Source organism: Oryzias latipes, chromosome 3 (assembly GCF_053564925.1).
Source record: "Oryzias latipes strain Hd-rR chromosome 3, Olatipes_Hd-rR_3.1".
Classification (NCBI taxonomy): domain Eukaryota; kingdom Metazoa; phylum Chordata; class Actinopteri; order Beloniformes; family Adrianichthyidae; genus Oryzias; species Oryzias latipes.
The window spans coordinates 16,055,479-16,082,690 of record NC_136239.1 but is presented as its reverse complement, the minus strand read 5'-3'; the positions used below and the strand labels follow the sequence as shown (position 1 = coordinate 16,082,690).

The 27,212-nt window shown below is 40.0% G+C and overlaps 2 protein-coding genes across 3 annotated transcripts; one reads left to right on the top strand and one right to left on the bottom strand.

Moving 5' to 3' along the window:
• The first annotated feature begins 1,361 nt into the window (after positions 1–1,361).
• Positions 1,362–18,628, top strand: LOC101170332 (monoacylglycerol lipase ABHD2). 2 transcript variants are annotated; one of them, XM_078944262.1, is made up of 12 exons: positions 1,405–1,588; positions 1,708–1,896; positions 2,513–2,567; positions 3,151–3,366; positions 8,033–8,208; positions 9,913–10,080; positions 10,296–10,479; positions 10,901–10,993; positions 11,467–11,568; positions 11,705–11,774; positions 11,864–11,948; positions 15,212–18,628. In XM_078944262.1, the coding sequence occupies exons 4-12, from the start codon at positions 3,158–3,160 to the stop codon at positions 15,418–15,420; spliced, it is 1,296 nt and encodes a 431-aa protein (XP_078800388.1). In that variant the 5' UTR covers positions 1,405–1,588; positions 1,708–1,896; positions 2,513–2,567; positions 3,151–3,157; the 3' UTR covers positions 15,421–18,628. The 2 variants fall into 2 exon arrangements, with proteins under 2 accessions (XP_004066937.1, XP_078800388.1); XM_004066889.5 differs by lacking the exon at positions 1,708–1,896 and having other exon boundaries at positions 1,362–1,588.
• A 1,321-nt stretch (positions 18,629–19,949) lies between these two features.
• Positions 19,950–23,387, bottom strand: rlbp1a (retinaldehyde binding protein 1a). Its single transcript, XM_004066888.4, has 8 exons — positions 23,299–23,387; positions 22,891–22,931; positions 22,428–22,556; positions 22,154–22,358; positions 21,152–21,330; positions 20,920–21,078; positions 20,727–20,837; positions 19,950–20,624 (listed from the first exon to the last, which is right to left on the bottom strand). The coding sequence occupies exons 2-8, from the start codon at positions 22,897–22,899 to the stop codon at positions 20,478–20,480; spliced, it is 939 nt and encodes a 312-aa protein (XP_004066936.1). The 5' UTR covers positions 22,900–22,931; positions 23,299–23,387; the 3' UTR covers positions 19,950–20,477.
• Positions 23,388–27,212: the final 3,825 nt, after the last annotated feature.

The window sequence follows — 27,212 nt, the reverse complement described above, 5'->3', positions numbered from 1 at the left end:
CAATTTACAGAAATTCACATTCAGTTGCATAATAAATAAACTATTGTTAATATCAAACACACATATAAGACCAAACAACAATAATAGCCCTGTGTGCGTCTTTTTTTCCGTAGAGGACAATAATTCATAACAATTTTAGACGATGACTTTGTTCTCAAATATCCAATTTTATCATGCAAACTTGAAGGCACCACTGTTCACTGTTGTGAAAGACGCGGAGATTAAAAATGGTCAACGTGAAGGCAACATTCCTACTCATGTTCCTCCATTTTACTGTGACCTGCTGTGATCATAAACAAACTTCCAAACTTCCTAAAGTCAAACCAACCTCACACCTTCACAATATTCACTATACGATGGACATGAGATTCATAAAATAAAATGATCAACTGTTCCCTTAAATAAAAATTTGTTCTGCCACAATATAGTATTGTGGCAAACGGTTTGTAATTGATCCCTACTATTAATTTACTCTTTTGGTTAGAAAAAAAATCCAACATCCAACACCACCACCCCCCACCCCCACCCCAAAAAACGGATTTGTGCGCACAAAATGCTAATTTGTGTCTGCTAAATAAGTGCACACAATATAGGCTACTAAATTGTGGCCACAAAATTCTAAAATGTGTTCACAAAATGTTCATTTGTGGCCACAAATTATTTGTTTGAAAGGACATATTTTGAATGTCATGCCCATAAAAAGCCGGATTTTTTTATATGCATAATAAATTATTTATGCACAACGTCTTTAAATGTCTGCAAAATTTGTATATATTTAAAATGTTCAAAATTCAATCTATATGAATAGTCATGAAAGATATAATATCTATCCTGTTGTTTTGTATTATTTCTGTATGATCTTTTATAAGAAAATGTTTGTTGCCCTCTGTCGCCATCAGGTGGACACATACAGCAGTACAATCACAGTACCGACTTTCAGTAAAATCGATTACATAATTATTTTTACTATCATTTTATATAAAAATAAGAAAAACAATAGCTAAAACTGTTTTTTAAAATATTTTGTTTCAACAACAACAAAAATGTTGGTGGGCTGGGCTTTATAATGCAAATCAAGTTGTGGATTAAAAAAAAATGTTATGCAACCTCACGTTTCCAACTCGTGCGTGGAAGCTCCCGTTTGTTGTTTACTAAACATGCAAAAAATGGTTCAGTCCACGGCCTTAGAATAAACACGCATGATTTGTTCATGTCATCAGCAAGTTAGTTTTGACCAAAATATACGTGGGAAATGAAGGAATTGCGTTGACAGAAGAAGGAATATTGACACCCTGAGTCATGCTGGAGGGGCGTGGTGACAGCCTCCTCTGTTGTCATCGGCGGTTTGGACCAATCAGATCGCTCGGATGCAAATTAGCAGATTGTTCTAGGAAGTGGGCTGTCATAGCAGGGGATGCTACTTCAGCTCGTGCCTGTAGCTCTGTTTTATCGCCTCGCGGGAGAACAGCTGGTCTCTGTGGTTTAATGAAACGTTCAGGAATTAAAAAGTCACTCGTGAGAGCCAGTGGCGTCGGAAGAACACGGAGGCTTTTGTGATTTTTTTCTTTAATACCCTCCAGTGAAGAAGGTAAGTGAAGATGCTGTTTTGGTTGCAGTTTGAGGTCGACGGAAATGATGCTGCACCAGTCGAGTTGTTGTCCTACCATGAAAACGTCCTAAACGATGCCATGCTCCCTGACACTGCAGACGTGAAGGCTATGCTTTTGGGGGAAACGGGTCCTAGCGGAGGTTCAGGCCATCGGCGGGCGAGAGCGGTCGCAGGAAGTAGTATTGTGGGCGGACAACGGACTCGATCAAAAGGGCAACTCGGTTTTCAGTTTGGGGACGACAGAGGGTGGACGAATAGTCGAAAGGGACTGCCTTAAAAACAGAGTAGTAAGTGTGTTGGTGTCCTGTGTTCTGCATGGAGGTGTGTCACCGTGGGTGGGGATGGAAGCCAACAGCTGTGTGTCTGTGTCCTTGTGGCAGGAGATGTGAGTCGTGATAGAAAGAATCGGCTTTGAAACGATTCTTAACCAGTCACTATTCAAAAACTACTGTAATTTTGCCCACATTGACGAATTCATTTTAAATGTAGCCATGTTTTGTTTGTGTTGAGGAATTGTGCAACACGGGCCCCTAGGGGTCAAATGTTATAAAAAGGCCCCCTAGGAAATATGAGTGGGGAAAGTGTCAACAAAGCTTTGGGATACTTGTTTGTCTCTTGTAAATATTTGTTGTTTGTATGTCCTTTTACCATATTAGGTCTTTAAATGGTTTTGGTTCTGTTGTTATTGTTGTTGCTTATATTTTTAACTTTTAATGGCCTTTTACTTTGAAAATCCTCTCATTAAGGTGCCACTGGATCAGGGGTCTATGTGTGTCAGAATGGAACTAAAACGATCAGCCATTGCTCCCACATATACAAAAATATTGATGGGAAAAGTGGTCACGAGTAGGTTATTTTATTTTATTTGGTGATCAACATTTTCTGTTAACTTTTCTCTTTCAGATTCATAAGGTTGACCACAGAGCTGTGACTTTTCCTCGTGACCTCTGACACAAAGGTAAGCAAAAGCCGTATTTGGCTCTAACTTTGAATTTTATTCCTATTGCGTCATGTGTTTCTGTCCAACTATTGCAACACTTGCTAGAAGTTTCATGCCCCCACTTGGTCATATGCTCTCATTTACTCATGTGAAGTGATGCTTCTCTGCTTATTTGATTTCCTTTTTCTTTTTTTTATAGATTATTTTTCCTTTCCCCCCCCACTTTTTTTCCAATAGTATTTTTTTTTTTGTCTTTTTGTGAGATTTAGGTATGAGATCACCGTGTTTAGACTGTTGTTATTTATTTAAAGTAACCGCAGCACCACTATCTTTTGGTAGTACGGCTTTCTATTAGCTGTGTTTAATGTAATTAGGCTAAGTGCCGTAAATAACTCGCTGGGCCTTATCTGACTTGGATGCTCTCACTTTGCATTCCAACAGATCTGTTGTTGGAGGGCATCCGCACTAATACACAGCTCATGATGATCAGATTTTCCCCTTTTTGTAATGCTGTTAAACTAAATCTGCTTTTCTATGCTGTTTAAACGGAATTTGAAGGTGGATCTTCATTTTTGTTTACTGTTTTTTATTTTTACTGCAGCATAATCATGAGTGTCCACGAGTCAGACGTGCACACCATCTCTCCAGAGATGCCGGCGATGTTTGATGGGATGAAGCTGGCGGCGGTGGCCACAATCCTCTACATCCTCGTCCGCTGTTTGAATCTCAAGAGCCCGACCGCGCCGCCAGACCTCACCTACCAGGACACCACCCTCAATCGCTTCTTACTCAAGTCCTGCCCCCAACTTTCCAAAGAGTAAGTTTTGCTCTAGCTGGTGCCGTCCATTGACTGTAAAAACAGTGGACAGCTCAACCCCTCCCTTCATGTGTTCTAAAATTGGGAAGTACCATTGCTTCCTGATACGAGCGCCGCCATGTTGAAACCATCTGACGGCGATTGGTCCGAGTCTCTCTGAGTCATCGTATCTATGCCAACTGCTGTCGCCATTGCCATAGATAAGCCGTAAGAGTGACTCTGCCCAATCGCTGTCGACTGGTTTCAACATGGCGACGGCCGTATCAGGAAGCACTAGTGTGGGATTTTTGCCTCATTTCACGAGAGCTGGAGGTACATTTTCTATGGGTGATGTCACACCTCGATTCCCGTAATTTAAGGTATGCCATGGTTACAGGACTGCTTCTGGACCATGTGGGCTTCAAAAAACCAGAAATGTTTCTCTATGTGTTCTATTCTGCTCTTACATGAGCTAAACCTTGTATTTTCAAGAGGACTTAGCTGTAGACATCAGCGTCTATACCTGGAAGTCCTTGACCAGGCCTGGAAGCCCCCCCCCCCCCCCCCCCCCCCTACTTCATTTGTAAAAGAAAACAAGAAAAATTTAACAATAAGACAACCTAGCAATTACAGTTTTTCCAGTTTAAAGCTTTTATTTATTTTTTCTACAATTCTGAACACTTTTGGTTTAGGGTTAGGGTTGCAATTGGGGTTAGGGTAAGTTTCACAACTTCCACTTTCGCCCGATGATGTTAGGCTGCAGCCAGGTTCCTCTCGTATTTTTGGATTGTGTTCGCCTGACCTGCATGAATAATATCGGTACATTCACCACAGTAAGATGAAATTTATATTTATGATTAAAGTAGTTTTCTCACCTGTAAAACCGATGCAACACTAAGGTTATTGGATCAGACTACAGTATCTTCTGGACTATAAGCCGCTACTTATGTCACACATTTCAACCCTGTGGCTCATTAAATGATGTGGCTGATTTAAGCAGTCATTTAACGGCCGCCAGGAGCGCTCCAGCAGTCTCAGAGGGGAAGCTGAAGGCATGAAATTATTTCCAGCAAGTCTGATTATTTAGACACAACCACAAACAGTCAAACAGCATGGACGTCAATTCTGCTCTTAGACACTTCAGTCATGGTGCAACAAAAAGAAGCACCCATGCTCAGCCGCATCCCACAATCCTTTGGTGCCATGAGACCCAACGTGCATGTGACCGCCATTACAATATGACGCAGCTTTCAAGTTAAAAGCAATCGTTAAGAGCAGTGTGAAAAAAATCAACCATCACCAAAGGGTTTGGAAAAACCGGTCTGCTGCATGACGGAGAGGACAGCGCAAACTCAGGAGTGAATTTGCCTCAGAGTGACACTGACAGCTACAATGAAGGAGAGACTGAGAGAGTGTGGCGAAGAATATCTGACGTTATTCCAATCCGACACTAAGGAGGAAAACTTCCATGGTTCCCGTGCACAGGAGGAAGATAAAGAAAGCTCTCAGTGAATTTTACGTCCATGTTTTTTAAACCAGCCCTGTTAGCGGTGTGTTACGGTGTGTCACTGTTGTGGAAGGAAACTTCTGGCGCACGTGTGCCAGAAGAAGTGTGTGTGCCGCGCAGATCGCACAGAGCCGTGTGCCACGCAGAGACGTGCGCGTTTCTAAGTCACTGCTGGTCTCTTTTACTGGTGTTTTTTAACCAGCCCTCTGACTACCACATTGCTGCCATGTCACAGGCGGAAGGAGGGGAGAGCTGCTCTTGCGTTCCGCTGCAGCTCCCTGCTCCTTAGACACGCGCGGTTTCAGCACATATACATCCTCAATCTACAACACTTTGTGGCGACCTGGGGGTTAGCCCCGCCTTAAGCCCCCAAGACTCATGGGAAGTGGGGAATCGTGGGTGTAAAATTCCTCACCATGACTGAGGGAGCTGTGAGCAGAAGTCAGTTTCAGGCTGTTTGGCATATGTGGCTGTGATCAAATGAGCTAATACAGTGTTTACTCTTTGCACTCTGATACTGATAGTGGTTGTACAGTGTGAGTCAGGGTGAACAATGTCGCACAGATTGAGTTGTTACAGCATGTGGCATGTATACAGGTGCAGCTTGTGTTTGTAAAACGCAGCACATCCATCATAAATTTGTTGGGTGTGGCATGTAACCAGGTGCGCTCTACAGCCCGGAAATTACGGTACTCTCTCTTAGCAGAGTTGGCATGGCTTTAAAGTTGGCCCTTTTCAGTAAAAACTCAACTTTTTATTTCTTCAATCAAAATTTCTGTTTGTAATCTGCTTAATTTTTAGATTAGTTAAATTGTTTTGCTAAGAAAGTTGCATTTCAAACACAAAACAGTTGTTTGCCTTTCAGCTGGAGAGGGATTAAATGGGAAGCTTTTTCATAATATTGTGGATTCCTCTATGCAGAAAAACACGTTTGCCCTCATGTGAACCACACTAATCAAATCCTCCAACCTGTCTGCATTGTTAATGCTGCAAAGTCTTCTACTATCTCCCAGCACCACCCTGCTTTGTTGCATAACAGATCAATTTCTCAGTGGAACGGATAGAGAGGTTGTTGTAAGGTTAACACAATCTGCAGCATTTGGGGTTTGGGAACATACAAGAACAGCTGTTTTTCTCGATCGTTCCTACTCATTAAAAAAAAAAAGTGTTTGCCTTTCCTGATTATACAGCTGTAACAATTGAAAACCTGCGATGTCAAAGTGGTTAATGAACATCTCAGAGACTTCCAAAAAAGTTTTTCGTTGCCATGTTTTCCTCATTCAGCTTATGCTTTCAAAGAAATCAACAAAGGACCTAGTCAAAACAATGCAGAGGTATGCAAACAACAGCAAGAAAGTATTTTAGGAGCCTATGTAACATAAGTTAACACATTTCTAAACTATGTGTTTACAATTTTGAGTTAATTTGATCAAATATTATAGATGGTGAGAAACATCAGCTCTACCTTGATAGGGAAGTTAGATCTTTAACCTCTGAAACCTCAATGACACATCCGTTGTTTTTTTTGTTACCCAACAGCTGTGAAGGACACAAGCGCACACACACACACTAAATAGAAAGTGACATTTGCTCTTCTAGAAGGCACAGTCATCAAAACAAGTACCAGCCTGGTCTCCCTGTGTTCTTTTCACATAGAGAGGTACTAATATTCATCTCAAGGTTTAGTAAAAAAATAATTAAAAATTGCCTTTATTTTGTTAACACATGTATTTAATCTAATCATCTGGAGCACCAGAGTGCTGATAAACTCTCTTCCTGTCATTGATGCACTCTGCTAATCTGTCAGTAAACATGTTTGCATTCACATGACAACGGGGATGCACGCTTCCTCTTCCCCTGGCTCAGTGACTTCTAGAAAGTGTTAATCTTTAACCACATGTGCCATGGATGCTGGCAGTAATTACGTTAGCGCAAGTGGGAGTGGTCAGCTCTTTGTCACATCTGTTATGCAACTGTGTCATTTCTGCAAGCAGCTATTGTTTGTGTCACAGCGTGAGGTGAGGAAGTGCAGGGCTAACTGTGGATGTTACAGAACCGCTGACTTCTCCGGTCAATCCACCGTCCTCAAAATAAACGTCTACCTGTCTAAAGCAGATCAGACGGAGCTCTTTAAAAATAGTCTCACAAGTTATTTAACAGATGTTTAAAAGGAGAGCTGCTTTTATCGATAATGTTGCTTTCGTTCCAAAAGGTTTTATAATAATGCAGATAATTTACAAGTCTTGAAGAAGCTGAATCATTTATTATAGGAGTCGGCAGGTTTTTATCTTATCTTAGGTAATGTAGTCAGATAAGAACTGCTTTGCAGGGGTTTGTACACGAGATCTTTTCTTCTTTCCCTTGTTTAGGTGTATAGTAGCATTCATTACGTGACATAAGGATTTCCCTCTTACAGTTAACTCCTAAAGAGATGCCACTAGATTTGAATAATCTGTCATCTTTATGAAGACACTCAGATTATCTTTTGATCTATTGTAAAATCGTTCCCAGTGTTTTTTTTAATTATGCTTATGCCATTTTTAGGCAAAGTCCAAAATCCTTTGTCATTTTCTAGAGAACATAGTTTCTGCAGAGCGGCAGTAGTCCATCAGAAATTCATCTGAGTTGTGACTGTTGACACAGAGTAAGCCCGTCCCTACTTCCTGTCATCCATCTGTTCACACACTCCTGCTAGCTTACAGCCCCCCACAACCCCCTACCTAATATTACGAGCTATATTGGAGCTATCCAGCTGTTTTGAGCCAGATACCAGCTCAGACGAGAAAAACAAAGACGCACACAGATCTACTCGTCTACAATTAAATGCTTGAGAATAGGGTGGAGCAGGGAGCTTGTAGCTCCACGTAACAGCTACAAGCTTTTTCAAACGGCATTTTTATTAATCTGCTCCCAATTCCCAACAAATTGAATAAAGAAATACTGAAACATGCATTTTTAACCTTTATTTTCTGTACTTGTGTCCTCCATCGTGATAAAAATGCCATGAGAACGTGTTAAAAACACCAAAAACCAAATTTTCATTGGAGTGGCTCTTCAAAGGGTCACACCTATAAAACAGCTTTGTGTTCAAGCTGCTATTGACAGTATTTGCTTGTGAGAGGTGGTGTGAAATGATGGCTGTTGATTGTGTGTATAACAGTCCAGCATTGTGTTTCGCAGGTACATTCCTCCCTTGCTGTGGGGTAAAAGCGGGCACCTCCAAACGGCGCTGTACGGTAAACTTGGCCGGGTGAGCGCGCCGCACCCCAGTGGAATCAGGAAGTATCTACCCATGCAGGACGGGGCCACAGCAACCTTTGACCTCTTTGAGCCCCTGGGGGAGCATCTGACAGGAGGTGATGCATTTCATCAGATTATGAGTGTTTTTACATTATGATCTTTTTAAACTGGCAATAAGAAGGCAAGATAAAAGGATTGCTTCTCTGATTTTGTCTACCATTTTGATTTGTTCAAAAGGTAGACAATATCAGTCCATGTCATGAACTAACCATAGCCCAGGTGGAAATGGGAAGTAAAACACTCCAAAGCAGTAAATAGCTTGGTCTCCAGTGGCAGCAGCAGGACTAGCAGCTATTCATCTCATAGATGTCAGTCTTGCTTGTTCAGACTTGATGCTGAAGAGGAGGGTGAATAACTTCAAAACTATTACCCCTCTTCTGCTACTTTTGTTCTGCCAGTGTAGACACGTTTTCTCCCAAGTGTTTTGTCTTTTCCAAACTGCCGTTGTGGTTTTGAAATAGGTATCCAGCATCAGTTCAATATTCACTCCATCCTTTTTCTTGCCTCTGGACTTTAGCCATAAAACATGATGGCTAACTTCAGTTCTTACCTTGTCAGTCATTGCAATCCTAAATACTTCTCAGTCACATATTGCTATTGTGTTGACTTAAACTGTAATTCTACTGCTGCTACTTCTGTCTAGTCTTTTGATGCGACACCTATTGAGTGTTTGTCCGTCCCGGATGAAGAGACTTGAAGTTTGGATCTTCTTGAGGTTTCCGTGTTTTTTGTTGTTGTTGTTCCTGATAGAAATGTGTGTGATTCTGTTGCAGTCAGGAATAGATAGAAAAAAATAAATACAATTATATAAGAACTCTTTGGGACAACAAGACACTGTCCCTAAAAAACCCTTTCTCGTTTACTTGGATTTTTTTGTTTTGTGTCTGGTTTAAATCTGACATAAAATAGGGATTGAACTCATAGGAGCCGTTTTATTTTCCTGGAAATTCTCTGTGTAACCCAGACCCTACTACTTTTTTAAAAGGAACCCTGACTAATGACTCGGATGCATTTTATGTCTTGAGATGATTTTACTCTACTCACAAAAACAATATTTTATTTTTAAATGACTTGCCTACTTTGAACTGCAGAGATATCACCATTGAGTGTTTTAGATCTATCCTGATTTATGCTGATTGAGGGATCTCACAGCTATAATGGGACAGCAGTTAAGTTCATTGCCGGTCAATGCAGCTTACAAAGAGTCGTGAAGCTGCAACATCTTTTTACATCTACTGAATCTCCCCCAATCTGTGAACCAGGGGTCTCTTGTACAATAGCACCCCTTTTTAACGTTGAATGTACACACGAGTATTGTGAGTTGATGACAATGGCCTGGTTGAGAACTTCAATTCCAATTTGCTTGCTGCTGTAGGAGTTACCCATAATATATTGGGGCATTAACAATAGTAAACAGTGGCATTCCCTATTCTAAAATTGCAAAGCTGTTAGAGTGCCCTGCTCTCCAAGTCAAACTAATTATAATGCACTAAGCCAATATAAGCATTTTAGTTTGGGTTTCTTTTAACTTAGATTCCTTAATCCTCTCAGAAAGTGTAAGCCTCCTGGGATATTTGGTTCTTGAAAATAAGAGGTTTCTATTTCCATTCTGCTCAGTTAAACTGCATTTGACAGTCTAAACTGCTTGATCCTTCTGGATTTGCTTATTCCTAACAGTCGTCTGCTGTCTCTGCCCTGGAGTTTGTTTACATCTTTCTCACTGGCAGAAATCTCCCCGATCCGTCTAACTGTCTCATCAGATGAAATCACCATGGTGATATGTCCTGGTATCGGGAACCACAGCGAGAAGCACTACATCCGCACCTTCGTGGATTATGCACAGAAGGAGGGTTACCGCTGCGCTGTGCTCAATCACCTGGGTGCTCTGCCCACCATCGAACTCACCTCTCCACGGATTTTCACTTATGGTGAGGCCAATAATTGTTCTCACTAGTGGCAGTTGGTGCAAAAGAGAGATTGAATTTGGTGTCGTAACCTTAGAATCTCTTGTTTTGTTTCATTTTGTTCATTTTCGTCAAAGTCTTTAATGTATACCTGTTCTAAACCTGGTGCGCTGTAAAAACTCACCAAATGCTGAGCAGGACAAACGTGTGGGCTACAGTGCGTTTTTCTGCTTTACAAGGGTGCACGTGGGAGTTTGCATCCATGGTGGGCTACATCAAGCGGGCATATCCTCACACTCAGCTGATTGTCGTGGGCTTCAGTCTGGGCGGAAACATCGTGTGCAAGTTCCTGGGGGAGAACAGGAAAAACCAGGAGCGCGTGCTGTGCTGCGTGAGCGTCTGTCAGGGCTACAGCGCTCTCAGGTTGGTTTTTATCCTTTCATCGGTTCATCCGGTGTGCCGTCTCTTTATTACACCGGTACTTTATGTGCACATTTGATTTGAAATGGTCTATGTCAAGCAATCAAATAAGAATAGTACACAAATACACAACACATTTATCAGCTTAGAATAATGCGAGTAAATTATGAGTTCCAGCTAAACCACTGAGGTTTTAGACTACTATTTAGTGAGTTTAATGATAGACTGAAACATCTAAACACTGCACTGCAATTCATTGTTGAAATATAGTTTGAATTTCAAAAGCTTTCTTAGTCCATGACACCTTGGCTCCTCTCCACCCAAGCCTTTCTTTGTCCTGTTGATAAGCAGGGCAGTTCAGTGACTCTGTATGGACTGTGGACTAAGCTAACACTAAGCTAACATCCTGCGTGTTTCCTCTCAGGGCTCAGGAAACATTCCTACAATGGGATCAGTTCAGACGCTTCTACAACTTTCTCATGGCTGACAACATGAAGAAAATCATCCTCTCACACAGGTACCACTCTTATACTTCAGAAGATAAAAACGGGGTCACGTATTGCTGCCAAAACTCAGATTTAGTTTGATTTTTTTTATTCGATTGAATAAATATTTTTTTCTTTTTTCAATATTGCTTGGATATGATAAACACTATTTTCTAAACAAGTCATAGAAACTAACCAGATAGGAGTTTTATTCTATTTAAAATCTAAAAGGAATTGTTTTCTAGAAAAATACAATAAACTATTTAAAAAAAAAAGCAAAGTATGGATTTAATGAGTCAATATTGCATTTTCGAACCAAAGACTTGGTTAATATTAATGATTGATTTTTAATCCCACTCCTAATTGTTTGTTCAGTGGAATACTTTTTTTTTTTAACTAACTTTCATACAGGATTAAATGAACCTCTGTCTGCAGAATGAACTGTTGGTAGTTTTGAACTCTGTTGTGATTTAAAAGAAAAAAAAGCTACTTTTGTTTACAACAGACACAAGCTGTTTGGAGAAAGCTCCTTTAAGATGCTGGACGCCGATGTCAGTCGACTCTTCACGGCAACGTCCCTCATGCAGATTGACGACAACGTCATGAGGTTTGTGGACACACAGTTTGAGTGTAAACGTGTTGGTTTTGATCTGAAATACTTCACTGATTTCCCTCATTGCAGTCGCACAGATGACCATTTGACTATGTTAATTGAAACTCTTTTTTTAATTTCCCTTTTACAGGAAGTTCCACGGCCACAGCTCGCTCAAAGAGTACTACGAGAAGGAGAGCTGTGTACATTATATTCACAATGTAAGAACTGGTTGTGCTCACTACTCAAACATTTCTTCTTTCACATTAAAATGATATTTTTTTTTACATGATATCCTATATTTCTGCAGATTAATGTGCCGCTGCTGCTGGTAAACTCCGCAGATGATCCCCTGGTTCATGATTCACTTCTCAACATCCCTCGAACACTAGCAGGTGATTAAGAGCTGTGTCACGACTGAGGCCGCGTGCTAAAAATAACTCTGAGTCTTTGTCCATATTGAGCCTTAGTCCAACTGCCCTTACGGGTGGATATGGGTTGTTTGTGGGCCAAAAATAGGCAAATCTGTAAAATATCAGTGAGCCATAGAGCGAAAATCTTCATCTACTCGCATGCTGTCGCTGACGAGTCGTAGCGAACCCTTACCTTGAAGTAGGTGAGACGCAGGCATGCTTCATGTTTTGAACATTTGTGTGCGATCAGTAAGGAGCAAGTGTTCACACCTTACTAACGACTGGAGTGTGGCGTTAGGACATCACCCGTATAAGTGTGTGCAACTTACATTTTCCTACACATGCTTCACAGTACACTTGCCACAAGCACGACTATTTGTGCGTTTCATTATCATGACGTCCCTTGAGATGGCCTCAAGGGAACTGCATAACCCACCTGCACTCTCCTTAATAAGCAGCTGCTCCTCTCTACAACCCCAAAACCATCAGACTACGGCTGGTTAACATTTGTTTCCACGTTTGCATGTTGCACTCACTCTTCTTTTTAGATCTGAGCCAAAAACATGCATTTTATGAGGAAACTCCTTGTTTTGGTTTTAAAAGCTACAACGCCATTTCAAAAAAAAGAATCTGAAAACGACAGATTTTCAGAGAGGATAATGAGTTGGCTTAGATTTTTCCACCTTCACTGGTTCCTCTGCGTTTCTATCCTCTCTGAAGTCCTCAACCTTTGCAGAAGACGAGTTGTCGTGGCATCGATGTAAACAAGCAACAAATGGAAACAGAGGAACTGACTTGTGGACTTGCAGTCCTTTGTGCAATACATTGATTCTATGATGAGAAGGGAAGCTGTTGCTTGATTTACAAAATGTGTTTCAAAAAGAAAAAACTAAACGCTATAAACCTGCAATTTCTTTTTTTTCCAGAAAAGTATGTAGTAAATATATACCAAACACCTCTCCACCCTTGATTTTGAATATACCTGCAGACAGATTGTTGCAGATACTTTTAGCTGAATGTCTGTGGGTTAGCCTGGCATGTCCTGTCTGTCTGCATAAAGGTTGTTGCTGGCAAGAGAGCTGGCTCTCAGAAGTCGTTGCTGAAATCTCAAAGGGGCCTCTGATGAGTTTGCCGTGCACTTTTAACCAGGACAGGGCGGGGAGCAGAGCATGAGTGTATGAGTAATATTTTCAGCTGGAGCAGCTAAGACATTCCAACTATAAAGGTCTGTTTTTCTTCAGGCCCATCTTCCTGAACAAAGTGACTTTTTCTTTTTCCAAAACCGGGTTCATTCCTTTGAACGTCAAAGAAAGCATTGCAATTGCAGCTTAAGTCAAAGATGGACTCATGACTGGTGTCAACTAAAGTGAGTCAGTGGAGTTGCAAATCTATTTTGGAAACAGGAAAATGTGACACGGAGGAGTGTGAGGGCGGGGGAGTCCTGAGGAAAAGGTGCATGCTGCTAATTCCAACACAGTGGACTGAGTGTTGATCTTTAAAGAGCTGCACTCACAGAAAGGTGGATTAGCTGCCCCCGTTTGTCCAAAATCTTCTACTGTGATGCTCGCACACACCCCCACCCACCCAATAGCAAGAAAAGGACTCAACAGAATAATGCTTGTTGTATTGGTGTTGGGATTATCCTGGATTAAAGGTGTTTAATATGAGTTTTAGAGTTCTCTTTGAGGTACAAAAAAACCAAAATGCTCACAGTCTTCTATGTTTTGCACCTTTACTGCAGATGAAGATGCAGTCATAGAGGTGGTAAAATCCTATTTCCTTTGGTTCAAGGATGCTCACTAATATTTTAGGACCTGTACTCCAGCTGTCACCCATCTCTCACTCTATTGTCAGCTTCAGGGTCTGACCGAGCACTTAGTTATCCAAGGGCACCAGTTCAACTGTCATGAAGGGTTTGCAGGGCGGTGCTGAAAGCCCTGTGGGCCTTTAATCACCATTCATCGGCATCAGGGTTCCCTACTAACCCAGATAGGAGTGAAAGAAGAAAACAATCCGGGATAACGTTTTTCCTGCGTCTCAGGCTGTCCACAGCTGCCGCATTCTGCACACAGCAGTCAGAAAGGGATTAACCGGGAGCCTTCACAGTGGCGGTGGCCTACTTTGGATTTCAGAGATGTTTCACATTCAGAACAAAATCCTCCTGCAGTGATCGAATGGAACAATAAACGGCCGGCATTAAATATATTCGATGCTCAAACAGAGATATCATTTTTATGTTTAAGAGTTTTTTTTTTGGCATTCAAACATAAATATATATGAGAGAATGATTGTATGGAGTCTTGGACATGACATTGAAAAGAAATAAAATAATTAATAATTATTTCCCCTGAAATAATAATTTGTGGCCACAAATTTCCATTTTTTGGCATTTGTGGGCACAAATTAGTGTTTTGTGCACATGAATTACAAATTTGTCCACACCGATTAGTATTTTGAGTATTGACAAATACTGATCCACAAATGAGTATTTTTAGTAACTTCAATTTCTACTTCTAATTTTTAGCCACAAAATACTTATTTGTGCACATAAAATGCTAGTTGCGTCTACAAAATGCTAATTTTTTTGTCCACAAACTACCAATTTATACCCACAGCATGCTATTTTGTGCCTTCAAAATGCTAATTTGTAAGCACAAATACTACATTGTGCTCACAAAAATTATATTTGCTCACAAATACTATATTGCGCACACAAAATGCTAATTTGTGCACACAAACTGGTCATAAAATGCTAATTTGTGGCCAAGAAATAGTAAATGGTGGAAACACAAAATGTGCATTTGAGTACACAAATGAGCTGGCCACAAATCAGTAATTTCGGGGGAACAATTTTCTTTTGTCATGAACATGGCTCACCAAACTTGCAATATCCTACCTATTAAGATGTTAGAGGTGTTTCTGTGAGCTACCCCTAGAGGAGAGGGATCACCTTCTGCCTTAATAAACTGGTATGACTCCATAATTAAAGCATTGTCGTGGCAACCAAACAATTAGAGGTTGAGAAAGATGGACTCTAAAACCTGTTAAGCCAGTCCAAACCAGACGTACACAAAAGCTGGCATTTCTAAATGATAATTGCCTCCCAACTTCAGCGTTTGATTTTGTTGTAGTAAAAGCAAAACATACACAAAGTTCCTGCTTGCCTGACTCCACCCTGACTGTCTTTTACGGATTCAGCCTTTTAATCTGATGCGTCGTTTTTTTGCATGTTTCCCTTTTTTCAGGAAAAAAGCAGAATGTCATCTTTGCGTTGACGCTCCACGGCGGCCACCTGGGCTTCTTCGAGGGGGACGTCCTCTTTCCCCAGCCCCTCACCTGGATGGATAAAGTGATAGTGGGCTATGCCAATGCCATGTGCCAGTGGGAGAGACAGAAACCACCGTGCCAAAGCGGCCCCTTGTCTGAGAACTCCTGCGTCGAGGCAAAAGTCTAGAACTATCTTTGTTTATGTATTTACTTTTCCCTCATCTCATCCTCTCCAGCAGCACACTGCGATATGCAGACACTTTTTCTGTCCTCCGTCTTCTTCTCTGTGGTGCTAGTCACCGTTATAGACCCACACTTTCCAATTACAAGCCTTTTACCGCCTGTGGAGATCACCGCCACCTTACAGTGTGCAACCAGACTAAAAGAATCAACTGCCTTCATGCTCCTCTCCAGTACCACGAGTCCGTCACTCTGCGTTTAGACGGCAGTGACGACCTGCTAACTGAGACCAAATCAGACGAGATTATTTGGAGATGGCAGAAAATCGAGCACACATGAAGCCTCCTGTCCTGAGGAGCTGAGGCCTTCTTCCTGTACTTACATGAAGCTGAACACCTCCAAGGCCACACAGCCTAGTCTGCTGTTTTAACCAAAGCAGCATATTTGTAGTATGTATGTGCGTCACAGTGCTTCAGGTATGCGTGTGTCATCCAAGAGGTCACGACCCACCAAGGCACGCGTTGTCGTTGGGTTGAGTCTCTGTTCATGGTCCTTTGACCTTTTTTAGTGTCTGTTTCGGATGAATTGTTGCCCTATTGTTGGTGTAGATTTCTAGAGAGAAAAAAAAAAATGAAGTATCACGGTGGGATTTGATACATGAAAATCACAACCCAGTTCTGCTCCTTTTGTTTAGCACTGGAATGTGTTGGGTGCTTTGCAAACATGAGCAGAGGATCCATGCACATTCCCACCAGCTCGTCCTCCCACTTTATTCAGTGCACTTTACACTATCGTATGCCACAATCTCTTAGGTTCTCATCAGTCCAAAACAGATCTCTGAAAACTGTTGACTTTAGCGCAGAGAGGGGAAAAAGGATGATGACAAAAAGTTAGATGACTCAAATGTTTCCCTTGTTGTCTGTTAAGTGTCTTTAAGCCCTCTTACCTACTTCTGCCTTTGATCAGCTGCAGGTTCAGCTCAGCAAGACTCTGATATCATCCTTTTACAGCACAGACCTACCATTCAGTCCTGTTTGTTTGGTGGTGTAAACATCAAAACAGCCAGCAGGGGATCCTGCCATTTTTTTTTTTTGTCTGAAAAAGCAGAGAACGCAGTGTTAAGATTTACCCATGTGCTGCTACGAAAGGGGAAATTTCAGCAGTTTAGGGGTCGTTCAAGCTGTGAGGTTTGATGTGTAGGAGGGTTGAGGATAACAAACTGAACCAAACTTAAATCTCTAGTGAGATTTTAGTTTTATTTTCAGTGATTGTACTGTTTTAGGACAAAAAAAAAAGCATTTTTGTTTGATAACCAAACGGCTTCTCCATTTATTATTTTTTCCTCAGGTGTTGCAGCGATGCAGCATGAATCTATAATCTGCAATGAAAGATTATTACTGTTTTGTTGGAATCATACTGTAATTCTGGGACCTAAATACATAAATTGTCACTAGGATCTTTATAAAAGAGTCCAGCCAAGGAACCTGTGATCTAAATCCTGTTATAGACACTGTGACCAGTCCAACAGCTGGTTTGACTTGCTAGATGGAATGACTGACTGACAACAGTGCCTTTTGTTAGGCTGTAAAGGCCAAGAATTGTGTTGTAATACCTGGGTGATAGTATTTTGCATGTACACATTTAAGGCAGTTGTGTTTTAGTCGCAACTTGACGAGGACAAAACAAGTTTGTTTTGTTTTGTTTTTCGCCTGAACATGTTGTTTGACGCCTAAAAAAGGCTTTATGGTTTTTTTTATTCAAAAGTTTAAAATTGGATCTATTTGGATTTTTTTTTAAAATCAAAATTCATATTATGTGTAATGAAACCCAAGGGTGCTGTAAAGAAAATATCTGACAGATTGACAACATTTATAAACCTTTAAAAGGGTTCCTTGCAAATACTATGAATTCCAGGTATTACTCCCACCAATGCTGGTAGACTAATGTGAAAAAGGGTTTTCACTGATCCAACTTTTCCTTTTCCAACTCAGGGTTTCTGCCGATACTGAACACCAATCTGACTTGCACTGTCACTTAGTTTTTGTTCTCTTCAAACGAAAAGTAATCTTGAATGTTTGGACCTCCCTACAATCATTTCCAGTGAAACGGCTGGAAATCGACAGCCTTCTGTGACTGAAGGGATGAGTGTTTGAGTGGAAACCCTTCATTTGTTTAATGTGGATCAGTGATCAGACCGATCCCCTTTCTAACACGAGGAGGGAGGGCTTGCTGCCGCCCTCCTTCTTTGCCTCCAACGGCACTGTTGCCATCTGTTGTCAGGGAAACCAAAACACAATTGCCAGATGTCTGTGGAAAACGTTTTCTCAAAAAAACAGTCCGCAGCTCTGGTTTAGAAGAAATCAGGTGTGGTTTGGGATTCAAGAATCAGATCAGTGACACCAGCACTAACCCAGGTTTTGCAGTATTGTATTCATTTTGGGATTTTATGCCTCTCCAACTTTGCACAAAAATGCAGGATTGGATGTATTATTTGGATGAATTTTCTTTTCTAGTAATATATAATTTCTTTTTTGTATTTTTGTATGCTCACTTTTTGTGTTGTTAGCCTGTTCAAATGCAGCAGAGGATGAGTGTTGAGGCATTCTGTCAAATCATCAGCAACCCTAACCTGTTTGCAAAGCAGATAATTAAAGAAGAACTGTGTATTTTTGAGGGACCACGTCTTCAAAACAAAACAAGGCAATAACCTGTTTTTTATTGTTTTAAAAAGATTTGGTTCAAGATATGTTAGACCAAAGTTTACCAGTAAAATTTTTTTTCATGAATTGTGGGATTTAAAATATTTAGTTGTATTAATTTAAGATTGCTCTCCTGTGTACTTATCCTAACTGCTACTGGTATCAATCAAGTTTGCGGGCTCACATTTAGCTGTAAAGTCACCTCTCAAGTTAATATGCTGTAAATAACCCAAATATAAAACTGCTTCATGTTGAATAGATTCGGAATAAGAAATTAAAAAACTGTTTTTTTTTTTTATTTGGAGAAAACAATTGGATGGGAACTCCTAGTGTTTTATACAGCTTTAATTTTGGTTTACAAACTTGAAATGGATGAAACACCATCAAAGGACATAATACACTCATATACTGAACATTGGGTGTTTTTTGTGAATGAAAACTATTGGTGTGTGTGAACTAATGATGTAAGGAAAAATGGTTGTGTTCTAAAATAAATTATTTTCTCAAAACAAAGAATTGTTTCCCTTTTCTTTACACGTTGTTTGTAAGGTAGTGCAGTAAAAAGTAACGTGGATCTACTGCCCTCTTGTGGTAAAAATGAAAACTAAGTATTTATGGAACACTTCCCCAGTCCGGCCCCTTGTGCTATCTTAGATGACCCCACCCTTACTTTGACGTGTTATTCCAACCATGACAAAGGTGGATAAAGGTTAAAAGATTTCATGTAATCCATGGACACCAGTGAGGTTCACAAATCATTGAAGAAAAAAGGTTCAGCGCACTGTCTAGTGTGTCTAGATGACCCAACTCCCAATGTTAAAATGGCTAGGATAGCACAAGGGTTACACTCATTTCTGTTACATGCTAGAATAATAGCCAAAATATACATTTAAAAGATTAAGTTATTACTTAACTTAAGTTATTTCTTATTTCTTAACTGCTGATTTCATTGCTGATCACTAATAAAGTTTCAGGAGTTTTCCAATCTTTGTTAAAGAAATTCAGTTTTTGAATTCCACCATAAAATCGGATTTTTTAGTATTTTAGAAAAGAAAGATGATGATAAAAATTTTCTCAAATTATTTTTTTAATAAATCAAGTATATATATAATGTTGCACAATTATTATAAATATAAGCTCCCCAAAAAAAACTAGGTAAAAAAATTACTGTGGTTTCAGAAAATAAATAGTAAAAAATTAAACCTTTTTTCATAAACAAAAAGTTATTTACTATGCATAAAAAAATGCAAGGAAAAATTAAAATCCACTCCAACCATTTTTACATCTATTTTCAGAGTATTCCCAGTGGTCTTTTAATCATAATTATGCTATTTTAGCCTAAATGAAATAAAATAAAATAAACTTTTTCTAGAACATAGTTTCTACCAAGCGGCAGTAGTTCATCAGAAATTCACCTCTGAATTGGCAGATTGAAAGCCTGTCCTTATTTCCCATAATCTTTTTGTTTACAGGCTCTCTTGCTAGCTCACAGCCCCTTATAACCCCGAACACTGGAGCAAACCTTCCACCAGAGGCAAGGTGGGGTTCAGTGTCTTGTCCAAGGACACTTTGACAGATGGGCGGGCAAGGCGGGAATCGAATTTACAATCTTACGATCAGAGGTCGACCGCCCTACCGCTGCACCATAGGTGCCTATGGCCCACTGGCGTACACTGATCTGTCTGTAAGTGGATGCATCAGAATGGGGGGAGCAGGAAGCTTGTGGCTCACGCACTTTCTCACCACCTTTGTCGCACCTACAGGCTTTTTTCAACAGCATTTTTTCGTCTCCTCCTGATTCACAACAGTTTGAAAAAAGAAATGCCCACAAATGCAATTTTAAGCTTAATTGTCTTTATATATGTCTTCCATCGTCAGAAAAATTCCACAAGAACGTGTTAAAAACAACATATACCCTTTTTTCATTGGACTGGGTCTTTAAGTAACTTAAAAAGTATTTTATTGAATGTTGCACACTAATCTAATATGAAAAAAAGGTACACAAAACATTTGCAGATCTTTAAGACATATGTCCAAGGCAGAGCCCCAGGAAGCATCCTCTCCTGATGCAAGTTCATCCACATATCCGTCTTCTTCTGTTCAACATTTTACAATCTGCTGGTGCAATGTGTTCAATGTAAGGCTACCCTTTAAGGCAAAAATCCTCAAACCAGTCAGTGTGGTTGTCATCTTCTACATTCTTCTTCTTTTCTCACACTGGTTCTTTGAATTAACAACTATCACTAAACCTATGCATCCCATGACACAGCTGGAAACTATCCTGTGCATCAACAAAAGTCTATATAATTGGCCCACATATTTTTGTTTATCTCTAAATGTCTCAAAAAAAGCTGTTTGTTTTTTTTCAGAGTGCAGTGTCTTCAGAGCCAAAAACCTTGGAGGCGATGGCTTGGCAGTCAGCCACTGGGGCTTTCCCTTCAAAATCTGATGGCAGGATGTTTGCATCAAACTCCTTTAAGTAGCTTTCAAGCTCCTCACCGTGAACATACACCTGTTGAAAGTTAGAAAGAATAAGTCAGAAGTGCATCTGGTTTACAATTCAGAAAAGGAAACAACTGTGGTTTGGGATTTTGTGTGTGTTTCTCGTTTGTACCCTCTCCAGCAGCTTGGCCTTCATGAATGGTTTGACTACGTTGTACGTGGTGGTGAAGTACCAGGGCTGGTGAATGACGTGTACAGCCTTGAAGCGTGCGGGAAAAGAGTCCTGTGAAGGAACCAACAGCACAAAGACTTGCAATCTGAAGCTCCATGTACAATGTGGACGCTCTGTTCTAATCTGTCCCCACCTGCAGCATGTCCACCATCTTCTTGAGCTCCGTTGTCTTTATTCCGGAGGCATGCTGCATGGTAAAGCCTTTGAAATTTTCAATAAGGACAAAGCCGTTGATCTGAGTCTCTTCGTTTTCCAGCAGCTTCTCCAGGATCACACAGTATGCCCTCAACACCTGTCAGACACATGCCTGTTTTGAGTACACAGGGAAATAAGACTCTAATACTTTGCTTTTATTCTACAGCCACCTCATCAAAAGTTATCTCCTCCAAGTCCCAGTTTTCAATGTTGAAGAGCAGGACCACACGGCCATATTTATCCCTGCTGGGGAGAACCACAGGGTATCCCGCCTCAATGGTGCTGCGGACCGCCTCAGGGGTCAGGTTCTCAAACAGTTCAGGGTAGTCCTTCCTGAAGCGCACGTAACCTAAAAGGCCCCAAGAAATTGATTACTCATATGTGTCGTATGGATCGTTCTTTTCACAGTTTTTTTTTGTACAGAGTTTTAAAGAAAGCATAAAAAAGCCTGTGGATTTGCTGCTTTGCCCACATTAGTGTGGGTTAAGAGTCCATGCATGTGCATAATGAGTGCATGTCTTCAGCAACCTTCATCACCACTCTGGCACCCAAAAGGAAGGAAGCTTGTTTGGTGTGAATGCTGCCCTCTACTGGGGGGGTCAAAGCTGGGATTGTTTAGGTGACTTTTAATTAGGAAAATGCACCAATGTAAATTTTTTTTTTTTAAACTAACCACTTTGCATGACAACACACAGTCATTGTAAACCCCCAAGCGCTCAAACGGTGTCCTGCTATAGTCGGGTCATGTTGCCCAGCTTTTTAATGGCCTCCCATCTCCCACAGCAGCTCTGTTAGCTCAGACCTTCTGAAGTTCCCAGCAGAGCTCTGGGTCTGCACAAGTTAAACAAACTTGTTTTCCAATTTGGACACAAAGAAGGCCTTTGTTTGGTGAAACTTAGAGGCATTGCTAAGCCCCCAATTAATGAATACATGCCTCACTGTCTCGGAGATGGACGAGATTTATGAAAACGTGAAAACAAAGGAGGCTTCATTTTCAATTACTGAAGCTGCTGGAAAATGTCAGCAAAAACCGAATCAAAGCCTATGGATGCTAAAACTGCAGCCAAGAGCTCAGCTTTTCTCTCTCTCTGTTAAAGAATGGAAAGAAAGGCCCTTCAATAACTGCGTCAGGTTGGGTGGGGTGGTTATATTGGATGCTGTCTGCCACGCACCTTTCAGGAGCTCGTGGGCTCTCACAACATTGAACTTGCGAGCTCTGAGGAACCGCAGCAGCAGAGAGTCTGGTTTGTCGCCAAAACACTCCTGCACCAATTTGGCAAGCTCGTCCCCCTCCGCTGCTCTGTCTTTCATCGTGGTCCTCAGGTCCTTCAGCGATGACACCCGACTCTCTTCTGTCTCGTTTAGCTCATCTTTTGCCTACAAATCCATTTGATACAGAAAAAAAATACTCTATCTCGAATGGAAATCATTGATGGATTAATTTACCTTTTGAATGGTATGGCCAGGGAGTTTATGGCACGGTCCAAACACCGGTCCATGATCTTTGACCGTCAGATGCTCAAGCTTTGACCTCATGGCCTGCTCTTCCTCCGAGACCATTCGGAAAGTTCCAGTCTAGAAGGTAAAGTGCTTCGTTAAATGCTTCTTGCTGATACTTTGGTAAAATATCAAAAATTGCTGTTAGGATTTCAACATCAAAGCCAGACGGAAAGTCAGAACATGGATGCACATCAGAGAACATCTGAATGAATATCCCTCACATGCTTACAGGAAGGACTTTCTAAAGCCTGTCTGAGAGCTACATTGAAACAGTATTAAGCAGCATCATGTGCCGATGGTCAGACATCCATGAAAACGAGGAATTTTTCACCCTCACCTGACAATAATCCACCAAACTGGTGTCAGAGTCTGTATTTTTAATGTAATTTTAAAGATGAATTAAACTTACAGATGCCATGGTTTCAGTGTCTCACAGCAGCCACACCAACACTGTGAAGAGGGAAGAAAAGCAACAAAGAATGTGGGCACACAACAGTATACAGAATCCACAGACAGGAACTCCAAACTGTACACACACAACTTTGTTCCTGCTATTTCCCCTGCGAGATTAAACAGGTTGCTGGAGCTAATCCCACTCATTGCAGGGTAAAGGAAGGGTACAGTTCACCAGTCTATCCAATGGCAACACACAGACCTTTAGGAAAATCAGCCTAACAATATAACATTTTTTTGAAGCATCCATGCATGAGGGGAACATGCAAACTCCACGCAGGAAGGGCCCAGCTGGGATTTGAACCATTGCTTCTGTGAGGCCCAGATAAGTAACATTTTCAATCAAATTAAAGTGCAGCCTTACCTTCAGCAGACAGGATGAGAGACCCACAGAGAGTGAGAGAGCTGACTGTGGCGCCTCCACATACCAGCAGGGGCGGAGTCACTGGAAACGTCACTCTCAGGATTAACATGACACAACGGATTACAGTGGGCTGCTAATCTAGAAACTGTGAGGGGACCTTCATAGAAGAAGAGGAGCTGATCTGGACTACCTGTAGTGGTCTTGCTGTGTGAAATAGCACAACTTTGCTCAAAACCACCTGATTTTAAGCTTTTACTTAATACATTTAATGTTTATTTTACTAGTTTAACAAAACAACTAGTATCGTGTTTTTGGATTTACACCATTAAGTTTTTTTGACAAAGTCTATGCATCCCGTGAATCTAAAAGCCTGTTTGTTTCTTCTTGTTTTGTACTTCTGCTTTGGTTTACACTTCTTTGCCCTGCGGCTTGTTTACAAGGCCCTGCCTTGAAAAGACTGATCTGATTTACGGTAGTTAATTCTTGATCACTTTCAACCACTTTCCTAATTCTATTGCTCTCAACATGCCAAAATCATGGGGGAAAAATCAACTTATTAAAACCCCTTGCAGCAATTCCAGTATGTGAACATACTGACAAAAATCAATATTCACAATCACTGAGAAGAAATAAAATATCTGTCAATGGGGTAAGAAAAATGGTCTTAAAGGGAATTTTTATTCTGAGAAACAAAACAGTCACTAAAACAGGTTTTCTTCAACAAAGATTACTTTGATAAAGTTTCTTGATATAATTATCTTTTGCAAGACAGAAAATAAGACAATTTTACTTATTAGTTTTCACGTCATAACGTGAAGTTGGTAAACCAAACAGGTTTTCATTTGATATCCTGACTACGTGCTGTGTGACGAAATCAGTGATTCATGGGGAAAAAAACAGGAAGCTCACTTTACACAGAAAACTGGGCAAATTAGTAGAATTTCATGGATAAGATCACCTTTGTAAAGTATCAGTAAATCCAAACGATTTTATATTTATTTCATCTGGTATCAAAAACTGTGAAAAAGTTCACAGTAACAAATTTGTCAAAACGACAATGCTTTTCAGGATTTTCTTTTTTACAGTCAAATCTTCATTAAACTCATTAGGTTCACTTTATTTTTTTTTTATCATTTTGATCAGTTGTTTATCACAATTTTGTATTCATGAAAGATTTGGGGTATTATCTTTTGAGGTTCATAACCAACATATTGATTTATTTTTCAGGTTTTCTTTGAAAAAACAATTTTTTTTCTGTCTTTCAGGGGCATTTAGTAGGAGAGGGAAAACATGTCTTTTAACAGCCTTTTTATGTACATGAATTATCTTATTTGATCCTAAAATTATTTTAATGAGTTTATTCATAATAGTTTATTCATTACTTTTAAAAAAATGCTTATTTAAATTGTGTTGAGTATTTTCTGACAGCCTCCAAAACAGGGGCTCTCTGGAAGCAGCAGGTTAGGAGGGACTGTTGGTGTAATAGATTGAAACCTCTTTCGCTGACCTGTGCAGCTTTCTACTGATTTTAATAACAAAACAACATACTGGATAAAATGAAACAATATTTTTCTTTTTTTCTTGTAGCTGTTTGTTGTTGCTTTTGTCTTGCAGGGGCTGAGCGTTACCCCAGCAGCACATGTGACATGAGAAATGAATTTTCAGCTCAGCCCCTCTGTGTGGCTGGGAGTGTCATGTGAGTGGGATAGGTCGTTTACACTTTGAGCTTCATGATAAGCATTCCTTGAAATCCTTTAGAGGGGACCTCTAGTTTTGCCTCTCACACACTGCATCATTTATCCATGACTGCACGACATTAGAGGCCTGGCCTCTTTTGTAATGCCAGACATTAATTACAGTAACAGATGAACACAATGATGAGACTTTTAAATATTAGGGCAGTTCTGAGAACACTGAAAGCAAATGCAAAAGAATACCAAAATAAGAAAAAAATGAATAAACACTTGCTCTTTTATGAAATACTGCTCTTGTCGTGTCTGCATTTTTAATACTAGCAACATGCTGTCATTAAAAATATTTCAAAAAAATACTGGATGATTTCGTCATGGCCAAAAGTACCTATGTTTATAAAAAAAAAAAGTACATACAAAGAATTGTACTATTATTATTGTTGTACATTTTAATTAAGCTTAACCCTTGTGCTATCCTAGGCACTTTAACATTGGGAGCTACAGCAGAAAGGAAATATCCTGGTTGAAAATGAGTCTTCACAGATATTTTTGTAAAGTTTGTTAAGATGATTTCTGCTCAAAATTGAATGCAGAAAAACTGTAAAGAGATGTAACAGAGAAAAAATATGTTTTCATGGACTCCCTATCAAAGCTCAGCTGAATCTCCATCCGGCACACAGTGAAGCCTCTGTTTTCTAGAGCTGGCCGACTTACTGTACCACTGTTCTTCCATTAGAGCCTCTCATTAACAGAATTTTATGAATGACCTCCTATCCTCCCAAAGGGATAAGCGTGTTAACAGGACATCCATGTGTCACATCAAAGTAGTGCTTTTTGTCCGTGAGCTCTGGTCCTAAAAACTTTCCTTCAAATGATACTCATAATATCAACCTGGAAAAGGGACTATAATGGGGTACAAATGCACCTAGAAATTATTTTCAAAGATTTTTTTTTTCTTGAAAACGTTCCAAAAAATGCAGACAGTGGGGTTTAAAAGTATCAATTGCCTGTTTTTTACTGTTATGCATTGACATATTATGTTGGAATTAATATATTGTCTCATCAAATGGGTGAAAAATCATCTTTACTTTTCATTTTTATTAGTAAAAAAAATCTCTTGTAGATTTCTAGCTTAGAAAAACTAGAGACAAATTCAACAGGAACAGAATTTGCAGCAGTATTTGCTTTAGATTGTAATTTCTGAAACCAATGCAGGTTCATGAAATGTGCAAAAACAAAAGAAAACTGTGTTAACATTAGATCTACGTTTAAATAAGGCGTGAAGAAGTTGGTGTTTGTATTCATCTATTCTGAAAGCAAGCAAATGAGCGATCATTGACCTTGATGGGTGGGATCCGTGGAAGTGCTGCTGATGTTACTTTGAAGTCTTCAAGGATGGAAAGAGTTCAGTCTGATCGTGGCTTTGACGTAACTCTATAGTTTTGAAGGCAGTGGTCCTTGCTGTTTTTTTCTGTGCAGACTGACACATCACAGTAACACTAAAAGTGTTCTTAAAAATGCAGTTAGTAAAGGAAAATGTAAAAAGAGCCAATGTAAGCACACATCCCTGTAGAATTCCTGTGTTAAGGATGAAGGTGGAGGAAAAGTTCAGCGGCCTGCTGAGGAGAAAATCTCTAATCAATAAAAACAATAAAGCGATGACATGATTTTCCAAGTTTATGTGCTAGTTTTTGATGGCTTAAACCAAAAATCAGGATTGGGATAAACCAGTGATGAATAAATTGGTGGTTGTTTTGGTCAGATCGTGTTAGATGTCCTAGACAACAAGTTTCAATGTTTTTTGAGGACGACTTTGGTCAGAGCTTTCCAATTTTTCTTAAATTCTCCAGGCCAGAGGTGACTGTTTCAGAGCTGCCTTTGTTTAGCTGCATTAAGTAGCTAAAGTAGTGAATTTTCACCTGCTGTGAGAGAAATGAATATCTGAATATCATTTGCATAGTTGTGCTAGATAACCATTACTTTATATTATAAGAAGCATAAAAATATTCATATGAAAATATGTTGTATTTCCTGAACAACAGTACTACAGATACTCACCCAGTTTCTTATTCATCAAATGGCCAACTCTCTCTCTCTCTCTCTATATATATATATACTGTATATATAAATATAAACAGCAGATTTTGTCTGCATCTGTACTCAGACTAATGTAATTTGTCACCTATAGGAGCAGTCTTAGTGCTCTGATGAGGCGTAAAACCT

Bases quoted from the DNA above. Each gene is read 5' to 3' on its own strand.
- LOC101170332 (XM_004066889.5), top strand. From the start codon at position 3,158: ATGAGTGTCCACGAGTCAGACGTGCACACCATCTCTCCAGAGATGCCG. The intron at 8,209-9,912 runs GTGATGCATTTC...CTGTCTCATCAG, and splicing joins GGGGGAGCATCTGACAGGAG to ATGAAATCACCATGGTGATA. The intron at 11,949-15,211 runs GTGATTAAGAGC...CCCTTTTTTCAG, and splicing joins CATCCCTCGAACACTAGCAG to GAAAAAAGCAGAATGTCATC.
- rlbp1a (XM_004066888.4), bottom strand. The intron at 21,079-21,151 runs GTGGCTGTAGAA...TGTGTCTGACAG, and splicing joins AGGAGATAACTTTTGATGAG to GTGTTGAGGGCATACTGTGT. The intron at 20,625-20,726 runs GTACAAACGAGA...AACTTTCAACAG, and splicing joins AGGCCAAGCTGCTGGAGAGG to GTGTATGTTCACGGTGAGGA.